Below are 17,294 nucleotides of genomic sequence, written 5' to 3'. Positions count from 1 at the left end.
ACAAGGATGAGTGATCTGTGGAGCTGAGATAAAGGTGGCTCGAGTCCATTCTGCCACACCCAAAGCTACTCCTTCACACCTACATTGAGTCATCTCTTTCTCCTCGCCTGTCTGTCTCTCTCCTCTCCTCTTTTTTTAATAATTAAAGTGAATGCATACTTTCTCTAGGGAGTTGCCTGTACCTATATGTTGTGCACTCCCAAAATCATAGTCAGATCCAGTAAAGTTTAGAAGGAGACGGTTGCTCTCAGAGCAGAAACTGTGAGACAGGTCCTGTGTTATCTCATTGGATTTTATATCTCTTGCTTGACAGTGTTGTGTCTTAATGGTGAGTAGAAGAACTTTTCAGCTGATCATTGAACTGTATTGTACTCGCATTGCTGTTGTGCCATTACAAAACTGTGGGAAAGTATAGCATGATTTATGGATGTGTTGAGAATATTTATTCGCTCTATTTCCAGTCAAATACCGGCATATTGGATTCTAAAATTATGAATATAAGTTATTTTAAATACCAATGATAACTCCTTTGATTAGTTCTCTAGATGAATAACTCTTAACAATACTTCTCTAATGAATACATTCTCTAAATCTAATTTAATTTGCCAAATTGTTATATGTTTATTTGAAAATATTTATGTGGTTCAAAACTACAGAGACCAAAAGGAAGGGCTCATGTAATTTTTTTTCGTTTTGATTGAATTTGTTTGGTTTCCATAAAAATTAAAAGAACAAAACACGTCCTGCACACAATGGTCAGTTTAACAGATATGTTTGGTGCAGAAACAAAAAACTGTTACTTCGGTTGCTAGGCACAGGAGGGACAATAACCATAAATGGAGAGAGAAAGACAACAATCAGCCAATGTGCCACGCCTGTCCGTACCAAAAAAAAAAAAAAAATTCCCTCCCTCGGCCATCCTGACGGTTTATCTCTGCATGCCTTTAGATCGCAAAGATTAAAGGCAAAAAAAATATGTAAACACTTTAGGTATGATTCATTCAACATTTATTTGTTCTAAAGTTTCACTCCTGACACATCCACAAGCTGGCCTAAATAATCAAAAACTTTGTACTGTTGTGACAACAGTAAGACTTTTTGTATTCAGCTATCACACAAAAGCTGTAGAGGAAACCTATGACTAGACTACCTACAGTGGTTACCAAAAAAACTCATATAAAAACATGTGATAGAAAGAGGTGTAGAAGTAGAAGGTGTAGATGTGTTAGATTTGTCCTCATGTCTGGACAGTTATAACAGCCTGGAGTAGAATAACTGATGAGCAAGGAGAGAAAATCCAGCTATTTTATGTTGTTTTTATATTTTCTTATATTTTGTAGTCCTCATAGATTCCTTTTAGTGTGTGTTCAGTCATATTCTTTAAAAATATATAATAATGAATGAATAATCTTTTGTGTTTATTTGCATCAACTGTGTAGTTAATAACAACTGAGTTTATATACAAAGGTTTATTTATTTATTTATTTATTTATTTATTTATTTATTTATTTCACTGAATTGATCACAAAGTACAATTTTACCACTAAAACAATTTAACACTCTCACTCTATGACCATCACATTTGTCCAGATTTTATTAAAACACAAATATCATGACAAGTTAAGTTACATGTCAAGTTGCAAAGTATTTTAATAGACTATTACTAAAATACAAATGATTAGAAATTAAAGTATGTTTAATTTCATGGTTAAGTAGAGACATGGCGCTATCCAAAATGAGAATAAATTATGTGCAAGAAAGAGACATTTAATGGTTTCTTTAGAGCAGACATTTGCGTGTCACATTAGTTTATTTACATTTAGAGGAAACACACACACACACACACACACACATACACACACACACACACACGCACATACACACACACGCGCGCTACGGATGCTTTATTCTCTACGCTTTGATTACAATAAGTGCACTTTTCCCAAATGGCTGTTTGAAGAGTCCAGGGGTTTGGTCATTCGTACTGAGATGACACTTCTAGCTTTTCCTTTAATTCCTGCGTAGGCACAGGCAGCAACAGGTCCCTGCCGTACAGTCTAACCTGGATCAGGTAACGTGTGAGTCAGCCCGAGACTCCGCCCATTCTGCAATTCCACCTGCGAAACGCACACGTCTCTGTATATCTGCTAGAACAAAGTTCACTCCCGCTGTTCTGTCGTCGGTTTCGTTAGGATTACCATAGTCACGAACGCTTGTTGAATGCCGATTTAACGCGTCACGACACTACTTTAGGACTCGTTGCGCTTTGCTTGTTGTTTATTTCTGTATTCTACGCTTCGCACTGAGTTGGACGGCTTCGCCATGAGCGCGGTGTCTGAGGGTGTCTTTCTCTCGGCTCTGCAGCCAAACAACTCCAGCGTGAGCACGTACGCCTTGCCGGCCGAGACCGAGCTCCCGCACGGCGGCGCGTACTCAGACGATGCAACGCGAAGCAAGCGCGTCCAGCAGCAGGTGGCCCAGAGACTGTCCGAGAAATCCACCCTGACCCGGCGGAACAACTCCACCTCCGCACAGTACGCCACCACCACCTCCGCGCAGTACGCCACCACCGCCTCCGCGCAGTACCCCACCTCAGGTGTGTCACCGTCTACCAGCCCTGAAACGCCCTTTCTCTCCACTTCTAATTCTACTTCAGTATTCTCTCTGTCTGTAACCTAATTCTGGTCACTTTAACTGATGACTACATTAACTCCTTCTTAGGTCTGTGAGATGTTTGGATTGTTCTTGGCAGTAATTTTGTTAAGTGATATAAGCTTTTTTTGTTGTGTTCTGTTTTGTAATTCACATTACGTAGAGTGAGATAGCCAGAAGCCAAATTCAGACGACACCAGTTTATAAAATAATGCAAGTCTCAGACAGGATCGAGTTTACGCGGAAATTTACTGGTTCCACTAACCCGGATGTCTGAGTGACACGTAAATCCAGTCTTTATAAAACACAACAGTGTGCAGCTACACAAACAGCCCATGTTCATTATAATAACCTCTTAATTATGACAGGGTTTTATGTGAGTGCTTTCGTTTCACTGATTTCTCTTTCTGTACTAATACCTTCATGGTGTTGTGTGTTTGGTTGATTCATAAAAGTCTTTCTTGTACATTAAATGTTTGTTATCCTCACCTCACTTATTCACAACTATACACCTTCTTAGGATGTGGCATTTTCTTCAGAGTACACAAATTTTGTAAATGAAAAACTTTATTGATCTCTATGGATGAAATATGGCTTGTTTATAGTTTTGTTTACTGATGATTTAAACTAGTAAATGTTGGTGTAAAGCTTTAATTACTCCATGTAAACACCATCAGCCTCAACAAACAGGGCTGAATTTGCTCTGGTGTCTGTACCACGCAAACATATCCCCAGCTTCAGGTATGTGACACATGTCTGAAAAATACCACTAAACTCTGAATAAATGGCTTGCAGTGATATGAAACAACGTCAGATGTCTGAAGATGGAATATAAGGATAATTTGGATGAGTTTTAATGGTGAATTCTATTTGTAAGGCAATAGCAAATGTTTTTACTGAAACTTGGTATGAAACTCCAAATTTCATCAGTTTTCCTAGTTGCACTGAAGCTTTTAGTGGAGTGTGTTTTAACTAGCCACTTACATGTGTGCAGCCTTCTTTCCTGCCTTCCAGCTCAACACACACACACACACACAGACTGCATTAATCTTGAACAGGTTGAAACAGGCACAGTTCATCTGGTATTTTTGATCTGAGGAGTGAAAATGATTGGGGAAAGTGAGTTGAACCTCTCATACCTTGTGACTGTGTTAGTTTTCTTTCTCAGCTCTCAGAGAACCCAAATCTCAAAATCTAAGCTGAAAGTCTTTACTACACTAAACTCTTTGCCTCTAATAACAAGTTTGCTTTCATCCGACCTCAAAGGGTTATCGTTTATTTAGATTCTTTTTTTATTTTGATGATTAATTGTGTGATGAATATTCAGAAAAAAATGTCAATAATTGTTTGAGATTAAAACATTTAGTCTTTATAGGCAGGGACAGTGGCTGGCATGGCCTTGTACAAGCTTCAGGAGCTTAGGTTGAGCTTTGACAAGTCAGAACAGCTTCGCATTTCTGGGCCCTTCTCCAAAATCAAGAGACACATACTTGAAATAGAGAAATGCTGTTGTCGAAAAGGTATCATTGTCTCATAAGTGAAATACCAAGAGTATGTTTCAGATAAAAGGTTCATTAAAAACATTTCCATGGAAGCACCAGGGTTTTAGATGAAATAGCTATTTGTCTTTTAATATCTTTAATTCCAAATGTATTTATGTATGTATTTTCAAGGATGTGGAAAAGTAGGGTGTGGCAAGGTGTGGGATGTGTGTGTGTGTGTGTGTGTTGGGATAAAAGGAGTGGCTTACAGCTATTAGACCGGTTTTCTGCCCCTTCTCCCCTTGCCTGCGGTTTGTCAGCAGCCTGTTATTAACAGCCCCACCTTTACCTCGCCCTACAGAAAGCATTTATTCTCATACTCACACACAAACACAGTGTATGATAAGATGGTTTGATCTTTAGATATTTGATTCATGTTAAAGATTCTGTATTTTTTTTTACAGGAAACATACCACTACATTGAATATATCACTAATACCACTGTAACACTAATAGCATTCTTCACTAATAATTTTTACTTGTAAGCTACTTGTATTTAGACCTTTCAGTGAGTGCAGCTGGTGAACATCATAAAGTAATGGTTATCCCACTAATCTGGAGTGTTTGCAGTGAGTTTTAGACCTTGTGTGGTTTTAGTAGTATAGATATTTGTAGCTCAGTGCAAGGTAATTCTTTTCATTCCAACAATTTGAAATATCCACTGTGACTTATCCTCCTGATCCTGCTGATCGTCAAGATAAACACTGGTTTTGTGTAGCATGCATATATTTAAGGGAAGCAAAACGAAGCCCTTCATCCTCTCCTGCAGTCCAAGACATGGTGTTTAACCTGCGCGAATGCTCAGTGGCTTCTGTATGAATGGTTCTGCTTAGCACTTTGTCCAGCTTTCATTTTGTAGGATTTGAGAGCTGACAAAGGGAAGTAACTTAGTCACAAAGTTTGAGCATTTTAACCAGTCAATCCGGAGCCATATGCATATACAAAAATAGGCAGGGAACGTTTATAAGACCTGTTTATTTATGTCATCTTTTAACAATGAGATGTTAATTTGCCTACAGCAGGAAACTGGTTTCTAAAAGGTATCAATAACAATAATAATAATAATAATAATAATAATAATAATAATAATAATAAATCTCTCTGAATCTCTCTAGAGTATGGTGGTTCTTCTACAATGATGAAGTACCAGACCTACAATCCTAACTTCAGCTCAAAGTCCCATATGTACTCCAGCACCACCAGACCAGTAATGGTGAGGACTCCATGCTCTTGTTTTCTTCATTTGAGCTTTACCTATAATTTGTTAAAAAAAAAAGTTGCCTGTTCTATGCTTCTGCAAAGTGGAATAAGGCACACAATAGGGTGTGTGTAGATCTTCTGGATTTTACATGAGCAGAGCAGTAATAATGTAAAGCCTGAATGTGATATTTCACAAGTTCTATCTAAACAAACTTACACACTTGCGTTCTCTTGAATGAGTCATGTAATATGTATCTTAATAATGTTACTCTGTACTTGTAATTGTACATTTTCATGCATCTGCCAGGCTTCAGTCACAGTCTAATGTATTAATTTTTTTTAAATATATTTATTACCCATGTTAGATTGAGTATTTTTACTGTATATAGCTGTAATGGTTCTCACGTTGGATCTCCACCAGGCCCACCGACCATCTCAGCACATCAGCAGTGGCTACTCATCTCGCTCAGCCATGGACTATGGCACAAGATCTCAGATTAGTCGAGGGGCTGCTGGAGGACTAATGTATACCCATGATGACATGGGTGCTATGGCAGGAATGGGTACCATGGGGGGTGGCTACCAAGGTGGCCAGTCTCAGCAGTATCAGATGAGCACGACAATGCGCTCCATGAGCCATGGGGTTCCTGATGCAGACGTGGCATCATTGCACTCATTACGCATACAGTCCCTGCCTCAGCAGCAGGTTACCACTTGGATGACCCGAAATGGCAGTGAGGGAAGTCTGGCATCAGACCAGGATGCCACTTTCTCACGGCAGGAAGCAGGTTATAACATGAGCAATGGTTATGCAGCCACGTATTCACACCCATTCACTACGGTCAATGACTTCAACTCTGGAGCCAGACAGGCTTCAGTGACTCTTCCAATCAGACGTTCCCTCAGCGGAACCCTGGCCCGCAACGGAGGCTATGGAGTCAACGTGGAGGATGAGGCCTATGTGCGTCAATCCTACAAAGGTCCCTCACAGCGCACCATCAGCAGGATCACTCAGAGCCGTCAGAATCGCAACTCGATGTCAGCGGGGAGTATGCAGGGAGGTGCCAGCACAGGGGGCTTTGTGATTGGTGGAAGCTCCCAGGGTACACTGATAAAGCAGGGAAGGATATCTCGTGCTCCTTCCATGAGGAGTGTGATCAGTGTGGGCAGAGGCAAGGACGTGTTTGATGGCTTGGATATGACCGGCAGCCTGGGCAATCTGAGCGGGTGAGACACACACACACACACAATAACAAAAGTGCAAAAACATGGTAATATTCAGAAATATGGTCTTAATATGGTCTTATTTCTAGAGTTTTCATAATCTATGCATCTACACAAGGCAGTTTTCCCAAGTAAATTATAAAAGGTTTAGGATGTGATTCATGACACGGTAACTGTGGTTCTATGAATCACAGACATAATGAACAAGGGCCTTCATCTGAGTGTGTACAAGCTTTAGCAAGTCTTTACCTTAACTGCAGCAGCCACCACTTAGACATTGAACATAATTGGGGACATTCGACTGTCTAGCCGTTCCTGTAGGAAAGCAAGGAACCGGCACTTTAGGTAATGGACAGTGCACTAGATCCAGTAATGCACACTATTCATGGAACAGGGCTCTTGCTTTTAGAAGTGTCTCTTGGACTGCAGGGTTAGATTTTAGCAGGCAGGTGTTTCCTGTTGTCCCTCACAGAGAGAAGGTGTGAAATAGAATAAAAAAAACAAACAAAATTTTCTATTACTCACACTATACTATAATGTACTCCTTATACACACATGGGTGCAGCTTTCCCTGATGCTGATCTAATAAAAAATAAACAAATAAAAATAAAACATCTCAAAAATGTAATATTTACTGAGACAAAAATCTAAGAACTCAAGAACAAGACATTTAGTGAGTATCGGCAAAATTTCAATGAGAACATATGGCCCTTGAACCTGTCCAACAGGTTGTTAAGGTCATACTCTGTAAAATTCACTTTCACTCGTCTAGCTGGTGTGTGTGTGTGTGTGTGTGTGTGTAAAGTCACCATGTGCAGCCTGTGTGTGTGTGTGTGTGTGTGTGTGTAAAGTCACCATGTGCAGCCTGTGTGTGTGTGTGTGTGTGTGTGAGAGAGCATGAGAATTCAGGGAGGCACACCCAAACCAGTCCAACCGATACACACCCTGCGAAAAAACTTCAACTTGATTTAAAAGTGAAGGCTGACTATTGCTTGTTAGAAAAATGTTAGAAAAATCCTCTTTCCTCTATATCTACATCACACAGATTGAGTTCTCTGGACATGCCAACTGCTGTGAAATACCTAAGCTCCCCTGACAAAGACGAGCAAATACTTGGAGCTGCTTACATCCAGCATGAGTGCTACAGCAGCAAAGAGGCCAAGAAACAAGTAAGAGAGGGTGAATTTTACTAGCAGCCTAATGAAGTAGCAAGAGTAATATAGTGTGCTGAATGAGCATTTTTTTTATGTCTCTCAGGTGAACCAGCTGAAAGGCATCCCCCCACTGGTTGAATTATTTACCAGTGAGGCTCAGAGGGTGCAGCAGTATGCCACTGGAGCAGCCAGGAACCTCATCTATGAGAACATGGAAAACAAAGTGGCTCTTATTGAGGCTGGAGGAATCCCTAAGCTTATGGAAGCTCTGAAAGAACCAGATGATGAACTTCAAAAGAACATCACTGGTAAGCACTTTTTATCTTAAGGATTAATCAGCATTTTAATTAATAATAATAATAATAATAATAATAATAATAATAATTATATCTTATATTGCTCACTAATAGAGCATGAATTAGTTGCAGGATCAACCATTTTGTACAAAATTTATCTTAGATAAGATTTGGGAAATGGGAATTTGGTAAAGCTTATCTCAGAGCAGAGAACGAGTGAAAAAAATCTGTCAGCTTCTGTGTGAACCTGTGTTTAACTGTTTGCCACGGTGCACTGCTATCACAAAATAAACTTGGACATCGCAGGTAAAGGCTGGACTTTATTATGGGTGTGGTGAGGCAGACATACTGATAACACTTATACAACTTTAAGAATCATATCTATCACAAAAGGTGATTTGTAATGAACTGTAATTCTCAGAGGAGTGGCACTGGGTAGCACAGGTCAGTGTGTTCACAATTTAGAGAATTCCTGCATGGAGAGAATGAGTATAAAAAAAATTGATTTCTTTTTACTTATAGATATTAGACTAAGTGTCTGGTGTTTTGAAGTTAATAGCAAGTCACTTGGTGCAGGTGTGTGTGTGGTGTGTGTGTGTGTTGTGTTTTCTGGGGCGTTGTCTGTACTCTCCCAGTGAAAGGGTGTTGACTGTTAAGCAGCGTTGTCTTGACTTGTTTGTGTGAATGTATGCAGGTTCATGAGTCAAGAACTTACTAGGTTTGTTTTTTTTTACTGTGTAAATAAGATTCACAGTTGGCAGTCGTCCTTTTACAAGTTGTTAAGTTTATTCAGATTAGCTGCTTTCATGCACTGTGGACGTGACTGCATCATCTCCCTTTCTCTGCAAAGTAATTATGGTCAAAGGTCTTAGCAAACAAGTCTATAGTATAGTAAAATAACCAGAAAAGACAGGGCTAGTTTGAGTTGCTGGAAATGGCCCCGTTTTTTTAAAGTTAAACCTCTGTGTAATCCCTCTTGTATTTTGGGTTTGTCGAGAAACAGTATACAAGCTTTGATCTTTACCATTACAGATAATTATGTGCTATAAAATGAAAGTCTTGTGAATGCAAGGTTGTGTGATACAGTATTGTTGTGTGGTTTTAGTTGTTTGTACTCATTTTTCTTTAGGTGATAGATTAGTATCCCTAACATTGTTACTCTCTCTCTCTCTCTCTGTAGGTATTCTGTGGAATCTCTCCTCTAAAGACAACCTGAAAGAGAAGTTGGCGAGGGAGACACTTCGAAAACTGACTGAAGAGATACTGATTCCTCTCTCAGGCACTGGAGAAAGAGAAATAATTGAGCACACAGATTCAGAAGCAGACATCTTCTTCAATACTACTGGATGCCTCAGGTGCATGCACACTCCTGCATATGCAAAGCAATCTATAACCCTGTAGTCTTACTCTAAAATTACAATAAATGACACATAATTGTGATATGTACCGAGGCACTGTTCTCACAGTGTCTGATTTTCCTGTCTGTGTTCTGTTTTCTCCGTGTTTACATACCCACCTAATAACAATGACTGAGAAAGATGCACACGCCTTCTCACTAACTATCCTGTCCTCTTTCACTACAGGAACCTAAGTTCGATAAATGCAGTGACCCGTCAGCAGATGAGGGATACTCATGGACTAATTGATGCCCTGGTGGGCTACCTTCAGAAAGCAGTGGAAGACAGCAGAGTAGATCAGAAGGTCAGATCAGTACAGTCGAGGACAAAAAAACATCACTTTAACTTTTATCTAAATGCATTCCTAAACAATCCTTTATGTGTGGCAGGGAGTGGAGAATGTTGTGTGTGTGATGAGGAACCTGTCCTATCAGCTGTACGATGAGATTCCCCCCTCAACCTTGATGCGCTTGGAGGGCACCAGTCGAAATCAGACTGCCTCTAAAGGAGAGCCTATTGGCTGCTTCTCTCCTCAGAGCAAGAAGGCAAAAGATGTAAGGGACATTTATAGATTCCGCCATAGAGCTTCATAAAATATTTGGGTGCGTTTGGTGTAACTTTCTTTCTTTGCTGACTCTCAGAGACAGAATCAAGACCTGTCTACATTCACCGAGGTGGCCCGGGTGCCTAAGGGATGTGAGTGGCTGTGGCACCCAAAAGTGATAGGGCTCTATAACCTTGTCCTTTCACGCTGTGAATCAAACACAACCACACGAGAGGCTGCTGCTGGAGCTCTGCAGAACATTACTGCTGGAGACAGAAGGGTAATGCAAAAACCACAGGGATTAAAGGGGGGTGGGTTCCCTTCTGAGCCTGGTTCCTCTCAAGGTTTCTTCCTCATATCATACCACAGGGAGTTTTACTTTGACACCATTGCTGCAGGCTTGCTCATTAGGGGTAAAATAGTAACTTTAATATATGTATATATTCCTTCTCTGTTTCTCTACTTCTGTAAAGCTGCTCAGAGACAATGTCCATTGTTAAAAACGCTTTACAAATAAATTGAATTGAAATTAAAGGGATTAAGAGCAAAAATGACATGTTAGCAAGTGAAAAAACATGTTGAATACAGTCAAATGTATCAAGTATTTCCTATATATAAGATAATTAAAAACTATTTTTAGACATGTTTACTAATTCCAGTCTTAAAAAACCGTCTTGTTCTATTAGCAAATCATTAGCAAATCATTTTAGGCGTTTATTTCTAGAAAGAAGTAGAATTATCTACCAATAGAACATGATAACAATCTATAAATTAATTCTTAATAAAAGTTTAATAATCTTACCTTTGCATAAATGTAATATTCTAATAGGAAATTCTTGATTAATCTGACTATATTTAAGATATTTCCACGTATGAATTTTTTGTAGAGCTTGAAATCAGTTTCACATTAATGAAAAAGTAATTCCACATGAAGACGTTATATGGAATTGTGGCTAATTTGCTCAAACCTAGGCTCTAATAGAAAGTTCCTTAAGTAGTGTTGTTGCCCCATAATATTTAGTCTGGGTATTGTCAGTGATCTAGTTAACAGCCTTCGATTGTGCATACAGAAAGAAATATTTCATTAGCATTTCATGGCATTTCTGCTTGCATTTTTCCATTCCTCCACTTATAGTTTTCTATCTCTATTAAGGGTCATGGCATATATATATGTATATATATGTATATATGTATATATTTATATATTTATATGTGTGTATATATATATATATATATATATATATATATATATATATATATATATATATATATATATATATACACACACACACATATATACATATATATATGCCATGACCCTAAATGACATATATACATATATATATATATATATGACATCCTAAATGTCTAAGGATATGTTCGTTTATCATTCTTAACCCATCATATTGAACATATGCTTCCTTAGCACTTAAATAAAATTGGTCTGTTATTGTATTTTAAGCATTCCTGGTTATTGATTTTTGTAAATATTTAGCTAACATGCAAGGCTATGTAATGCAGGTTTAGGAAATGTTTGCACTCAGGTAAATGTACTGTTATGTAGTGCGCATACTGTAGCTTAGTAACCACTCCAACTAAATAACCGCTATAACTAAGTTTAGACACGCCTAAACCCTCAAGCATTTTTGGTTTGGTTCTGTACAAATCAGCAGCTAACCAAAAAAATCACTGTCAGTCATGCAGGACACAACAACTATTACAAAATGGATCGTTTTAATAATGTGAAATATTTACTACACAATATGCAATCTTGTTATTTCAAACTTTCTTGTCATGTTTTGTTGTTAGCATTATTAAGTTTTCTTTTTTTTATGCCTGTAGTGGCCATCCATCCTGAGTCGTGTTGCTTTAGAACATGAGCGCATGTTGCCTACAATTCTGGATAAACTCAAGGCGACCAACGATCTAGAACTGCGGTCTGTCACAGGCTTCCTCAGGAACCTGTCCCGTCACTGCAAGGACAAGAACGCTCTGGGTGAGTACAGGTCTCTTTCTTATCTAATGAGAAGGTGAATAAGTCTGTTGTAGAAACACTGAAGGTTAATGATTTTTTTGTTATTTAGCTCCTAAGTTGGTGTCACACTTAGTGGCAATATTGCCAGACGATGGCACTCAGAAGACCCCTTCCCCTGACGTGGTGATAAATGTCTGTGGTGCACTTAACAACCTCGTAAGCTGTAGCGAGGTGGCTGCACGAGACATAGCCTTTTTTGATGGATTGCCCAAGCTGACAGGCATCAAGAATTCTCATGATAGCAGGTAAGAAGCCCTTACTAACATGTAATATAGAATCTGCTGTGTAATATGCTTAAAGCTGACTATTTCAGACATTGTTGAGCCATTCAATTCATGTTACTTTTATTTTATTTTTTTCATTTCAGTCAAATGAAACAGAAGCAAGCCAGAGCAGCAGCTACGGTCCTTTGCAACATGTTCCAGTATAAAAAACTACACAAAGATTACAAAAAGGTAATGCAAGCTTGGATATATTACATTTATTCATTCTTAACCCAAATCAAACTTCAATATGCAATCATTTTTACCTTAGTTATTGAGTAATTCCATTTTCAAGTGGCAAAGTTTCAAATAACTGAATAAAGTGTCAATAAAGTATCATACAAAATGTTAGTGAATAAAATTAAAGACAATAATTGTGGATATTTGGATTTAAAAACTGCTCAAACATTACTCGAAAATTGAGCTGAGCTTCATTTAATCCTCAGAATTAACATGAAGCATGCCTGATCAAAGCTGAAGTGTTTGGGATGGGTTATAGTGTTTCAGGAATGGAATAGATGGTCAGTGTAGGTAGCATAATACAAGCATATAATGATCCGACATACACGTTCTGGTCCGGATCCAGGGTTCTTCTTTCTAAACAAGATGAAGTTTACTTAAAGAGCCTGTAGGGCTGGCAGTCAGAAATGCCTTGTAGTAGCACAATAACAGCAGACAACCAGACTATGATCTAACATTTGGAATGAGATCCTTCAGAGTGGATATGTTGATACCATTGTACAGTAAACTGTTGGAAAGTCTTCAAAGAGCTTTATGAAGCACTCACCTGGGATGCTTTTCAAACACTGCTGAAGTTTCAGATATCTTGTGTATTATACTGTATAAAACATTTCAAGTAATTTATGATCAAGGAAAACCTACATGTCCATACTGTTAGTTTTGGTATTATGGAATAGCACAAAATAGTGCAGTAGACAGTCTGTGGTTTCAGTAGCTGAAAGCAAAGTACATATACAAATTGGTGGGTTCGGATTTCTGGTCGCAGGATTTCTCCTCTGCTGCTTTCACAGAAATATGCTATAAAATATAATGTACCTGTAAACTGGGACTTGAAGATTTCCCTGAGACCTTAACATGTTTGAGGAAAGACTGTGTGTCATGGTTTACTATACAACATATTTTCAGTGTGTTCCCACACCCTGCCCTGTAGTCATTTTCCAGTTTTAAAAAGACTGGTTTGGAGACACACACACACACACACACACACGCGCGCGCATGCGCGCACACACACACACACCAAAAGCACAGGGCGTGTGCGATTGTGTTTGTGCTTTATCAAGTACAGGTGGAGCTATAACCCAGACCTGTCAGGTGATTTCCTCAGGAGCGTGCCCCAACACACCACAGAATGCCTCCATTTCACAAATATGCCTTTCGCAGTCTCACAAAAAGCTCAAATAAGGGTTGGCTACACAGGGACTTAGTACAAATGAATGAGTAGTGTTATATTACCATTTCAGTCACTACTATAAATGACTAATAAATACTGTTTAATAAAAATACAGAAATATATTGGTGGCTAATTAGGAAGTAAGCATTAATTATCAAGTATTATTTATTTGTTAATGTTAATACACCAAAGTGAAATGATTAACATTACATATATTGCATTTTTTGCTTCGTTTTGACCCTGTAGTTATGTTGAGGCAGAGCTGTTACACAGTAAAATATAAATGAATGTGTGTTAGTGTTTTCAGGGCTTGTCTTGTGCTTACCTTCACATATAGGTGTTTAATACTGACTATTTGTTCAGTGACACTCTAGTTATCACATCAGATAATCATTGCATTGCCTTTGCATTTACTTATGAGTCTTTCTCTTTTACTCTTTACAGAAAGGATTCCAGAAAGAGGATTTTTCAGAGCTGAGCTTCTAAATAAAGACTGAAACCATGTGGATGTAAATGCATAAATGTAAATGAGGAATGGAATGACAAAAGAACAGAAACCCAGAGCTGAATATTTCAGCTGTGACTTTTGGCTACTTCAACACAACCTGTCCTAGAATACAGGAAGGCCATATCTGTAAACCATCAGCATAATTAAATTAAAAGTATGCTGTTCTAATACTGGACTTGATTGATGGAGGATGCACCTTAATTCAGTTCCTGTAGACCTCGATTTTTCCTTCTCTTCAGGGATTTTTGGCCACTGTTTTTTTTTTTTTCTCTCTCTGGCCACTCTCAGCAGTGTGCAGGACGATTATGGACTGTTGTGTTTCTGTTTTCCCAATAACATGGGCAGTGCCCTTTCTTAGCATATGGTAGTTTATGGGATTAATTTCTTTTTATATTTTTGAATTGTAAACTACTGTGACTGGGTTTTCCCCCCTTAAACATCAGGACTGACATCTGGGGGATCTGGTTGTGGGATTTAACAAAAATGTGAGCAGGATGCTAAATATTTCTAGACTTCACCAAATACATGCTGTAACTGTTTCAGAATTGCCATAATGTTTTGTTAATGGGTCTGTATTGTTATATTGAGCCTTTAAGTAAAAGGCTATGTCTCAATACTTGCACTGTGCATAATGGTTATGAGCATACACAATTTACATTACTATCTAGTACCAGGATTTGTAGAATAGTTAGGGTAGTGTCAAATGAAGCATTGTCTACCACTAAATGGCATTTTGTGTGTCTTTTCAGTCATTTAGAGCAAATGTAAATGTCAGGTGTAAAAATTTGTCATCTTTACTTTCTTGTGCTATTCTAATACATCATGAGAATATTTATTCTACCCTGCATCATCTCACTGAGTTCACAAATGCTTGCAGTGAAGACATTTAGACAGAGTTACAAAAGCAGGCTAAACATAAGAGAATATAAGTCCTGTTCTGACCAACGATAACGGATATATTTCATGGTGTTGTAGTGTTGTAGTAAAAATCCTTATGAATGTAAATTGTCAAATTGTTGCTCTCTGTTTCCATTCAAAGCAGCTATATATATATAGATATAGATATAGATATAGATATAGATATAGATATAGATATAGATATAGATATCTTTGCTTAAGACTTTTTTTGCAATGTTGTACAAGTAACTTTCAGCAACAGTAACTTGCCTGCAAATTTTCTAGAAATTATCTTTCATTTTAAGAATTTTTCTCTTATAAAACCTGAATGTTTGGGATATATGATTGGATATATGGAGTGATTGAATATATGGAGTGGTGTCTATGAAATAACTATGCATTTTGTACTACTTTCTAGACATTGTAATAATTTCTTTTTATTTTATTTTATTTTAGGGGAATTTATGTGAAATGATGAGGGTGTGTTCAATTTGCTAAATTCTGTAGTGAGATTTGTCAAGGTTATGACTAATATACACTGCCTGTTTTATACAATTCTATGCGAGCACATTCTTAGTTGTAATATGTTGCCTTAATGAAAATAAATAAAATATTATCTGATGGATTTTTCTTTGTCAAGAACATTTGTGCTGTTTAATCCTTGAAGATACATCTGTCTTTTTCTCTTCCTTATCTCACTCTTGTCCTGCCTTCCCCCACCTTTTTATCTGTGTAGGGCAGGAGTGATGAGCCTTCTGTCCTGGATTTATTGACATACCTGCTCTCTGCACAGACATGAATATTCTGCCTGCTCTATAGCCCTAGAGAAGTAAAGTACATGTACTCTCTAAAACTAGGCAAACAGTTGATGCTGAAATTGAATTCAGGCTGTTTAATATTCCTAGTCCTTGTTTTGAAACAGTGGAATGCTTGAGTTTTTAACTGAATTATTGTTTTCTGTTGACATAATGCATTTGTTGTGGTCTATGAGGTTACAGTATTTCTCTCTGTCCCTTCCTAATATTTACAGGCGCTGTGAAGTTCCCCGGTCAGTGACGTACACAACAATTTGTTCAATAGTAAAAGTGACAACAGTAAAAGTGCTGCACTGACGTCAGTCAAGGTTTTCTCCTAGCCATTCTCCAACCCTAGCCTGAGCCACATCCAAACTCACACGCTTCTGTACTACAACGTGGGAAAAAAAGCGCCAAAGACTATAATCCAAAAACGATTTGGACTGATTTTACTTGTGGTTAATGAGAAGTTATGTAAAACATTTCAGATTCCACAGAAAATAAAAAAGAAGCCCATATGTTTACTTGTATTTTATGTCACCCCGGTGAAGACACAAGGTCCGCTGGCACAAAGACTGACAGCTAGTTAGGATTACAGCATCAATATTGAAATAACAATAATTTTTTGGTATTGCAACATCTTACATTCCAGTCACTCTGCTTTATCCTACCCCACCTTTGTCTGACACACCTGTTTATGTGTGACCAACTTTACGGCAGTTGAGCTAGATTTTCTCACCCTCATGTTGTATTTCTTTCTTTTGACAGTCTTGTCTACTGTGCACATTCTTCAGTGAAGCACGATGATCTAGTGGTTTCTTGCACAAAAGAATTCTGCCTTAGTCTGTGTATTAAACGTATCTATACAGCATACCTGTACCACTGGCTCTATATAGGTTGACTCTTGTAACACTTTAATACATTTTATTTTGCCAATCTACATTAAATAGTAATATTAACCCTTGTGCACTGTTCGAAAACACTACCCCTTCATTATGTCCCAGATGAAAACATCCACTGTATTAAACTGTTGTAAAAATATAGCAGATAAATATTTTTTTTTTTTTTGCTTAAATCTGTTAATCAACCTCAGTTCTGATCAAAACTAATACTTTTTTTTTTAAATCCAGAATTTTAACTCTTTAAATGCCAATTTCATAAGTGATGTCACTGATTTGGGGAAAAACACACAAAATGACTTATTATCAATATAAAAAGTGATTGTGGACTGGATATTTCTTTATCTTTTATCACAGTCTTGGATATGGTGATTAGTAGCAACACTGATTTTGATGCATTTTTAGTTTTTGTGCAGCATCAGAGTAACAGTTTGTTTATTATTTTGTTTATTTTAGTGGGTGTTTTCATCCTGAACATA

At 37.9% G+C, this 17,294-nt stretch overlaps 1 protein-coding gene across 3 annotated transcripts; it reads left to right on the top strand.

The window, feature by feature from the left end:
• Positions 1–168: 168 nt before the first annotated feature.
• pkp3a (plakophilin 3a) lies at positions 169–15,747 on the top strand. 3 transcript variants are annotated; one of them, XM_058407942.1, is made up of 14 exons: positions 169–328; positions 2,365–2,596; positions 5,309–5,406; positions 5,815–6,620; positions 7,663–7,786; positions 7,875–8,079; positions 9,248–9,422; positions 9,651–9,768; positions 9,854–10,018; positions 10,106–10,288; positions 11,851–12,004; positions 12,093–12,288; positions 12,411–12,498; positions 14,162–15,747. In XM_058407942.1, the coding sequence occupies exons 1-14, from the start codon at positions 326–328 to the stop codon at positions 14,201–14,203; spliced, it is 2,589 nt and encodes an 862-aa protein (XP_058263925.1). In that variant the 5' UTR covers positions 169–325; the 3' UTR covers positions 14,204–15,747. The 3 variants fall into 3 exon arrangements, with proteins under 3 accessions (XP_058263925.1, XP_058263926.1, XP_058263924.1); XM_058407943.1 differs by lacking the exon at positions 2,365–2,596 and having other exon boundaries at positions 179–328; XM_058407941.1 differs by lacking the exon at positions 169–328 and having other exon boundaries at positions 2,142–2,596.
• Positions 15,748–17,294: the final 1,547 nt, after the last annotated feature.

The sequence above is a fragment of the Hemibagrus wyckioides genome, linkage group LG14 (genome assembly GCF_019097595.1).
Source record: "Hemibagrus wyckioides isolate EC202008001 linkage group LG14, SWU_Hwy_1.0, whole genome shotgun sequence".
Classification (NCBI taxonomy): Eukaryota; Metazoa; Chordata; class Actinopteri; order Siluriformes; family Bagridae; genus Hemibagrus; species Hemibagrus wyckioides.
This window is presented reverse-complemented; position numbering and strand designations above follow the sequence as displayed.

Excerpts from the sequence above, each read along its gene's own strand:
- pkp3a (XM_058407941.1), top strand. The coding sequence starts at position 2,323 with ATGAGCGCGGTGTCTGAGGGTGTCTTTCTCTCGGCTCTGCAGCCAAAC. Across the intron at positions 5,407-5,814 it reads GCACCACCAGACCAGTAATG|GCCCACCGACCATCTCAGCA; the intron begins GTGAGGACTCCA and ends GATCTCCACCAG. Across the intron at positions 12,005-12,092 it reads CAAGGACAAGAACGCTCTGG|CTCCTAAGTTGGTGTCACAC; the intron begins GTGAGTACAGGT and ends TTTGTTATTTAG.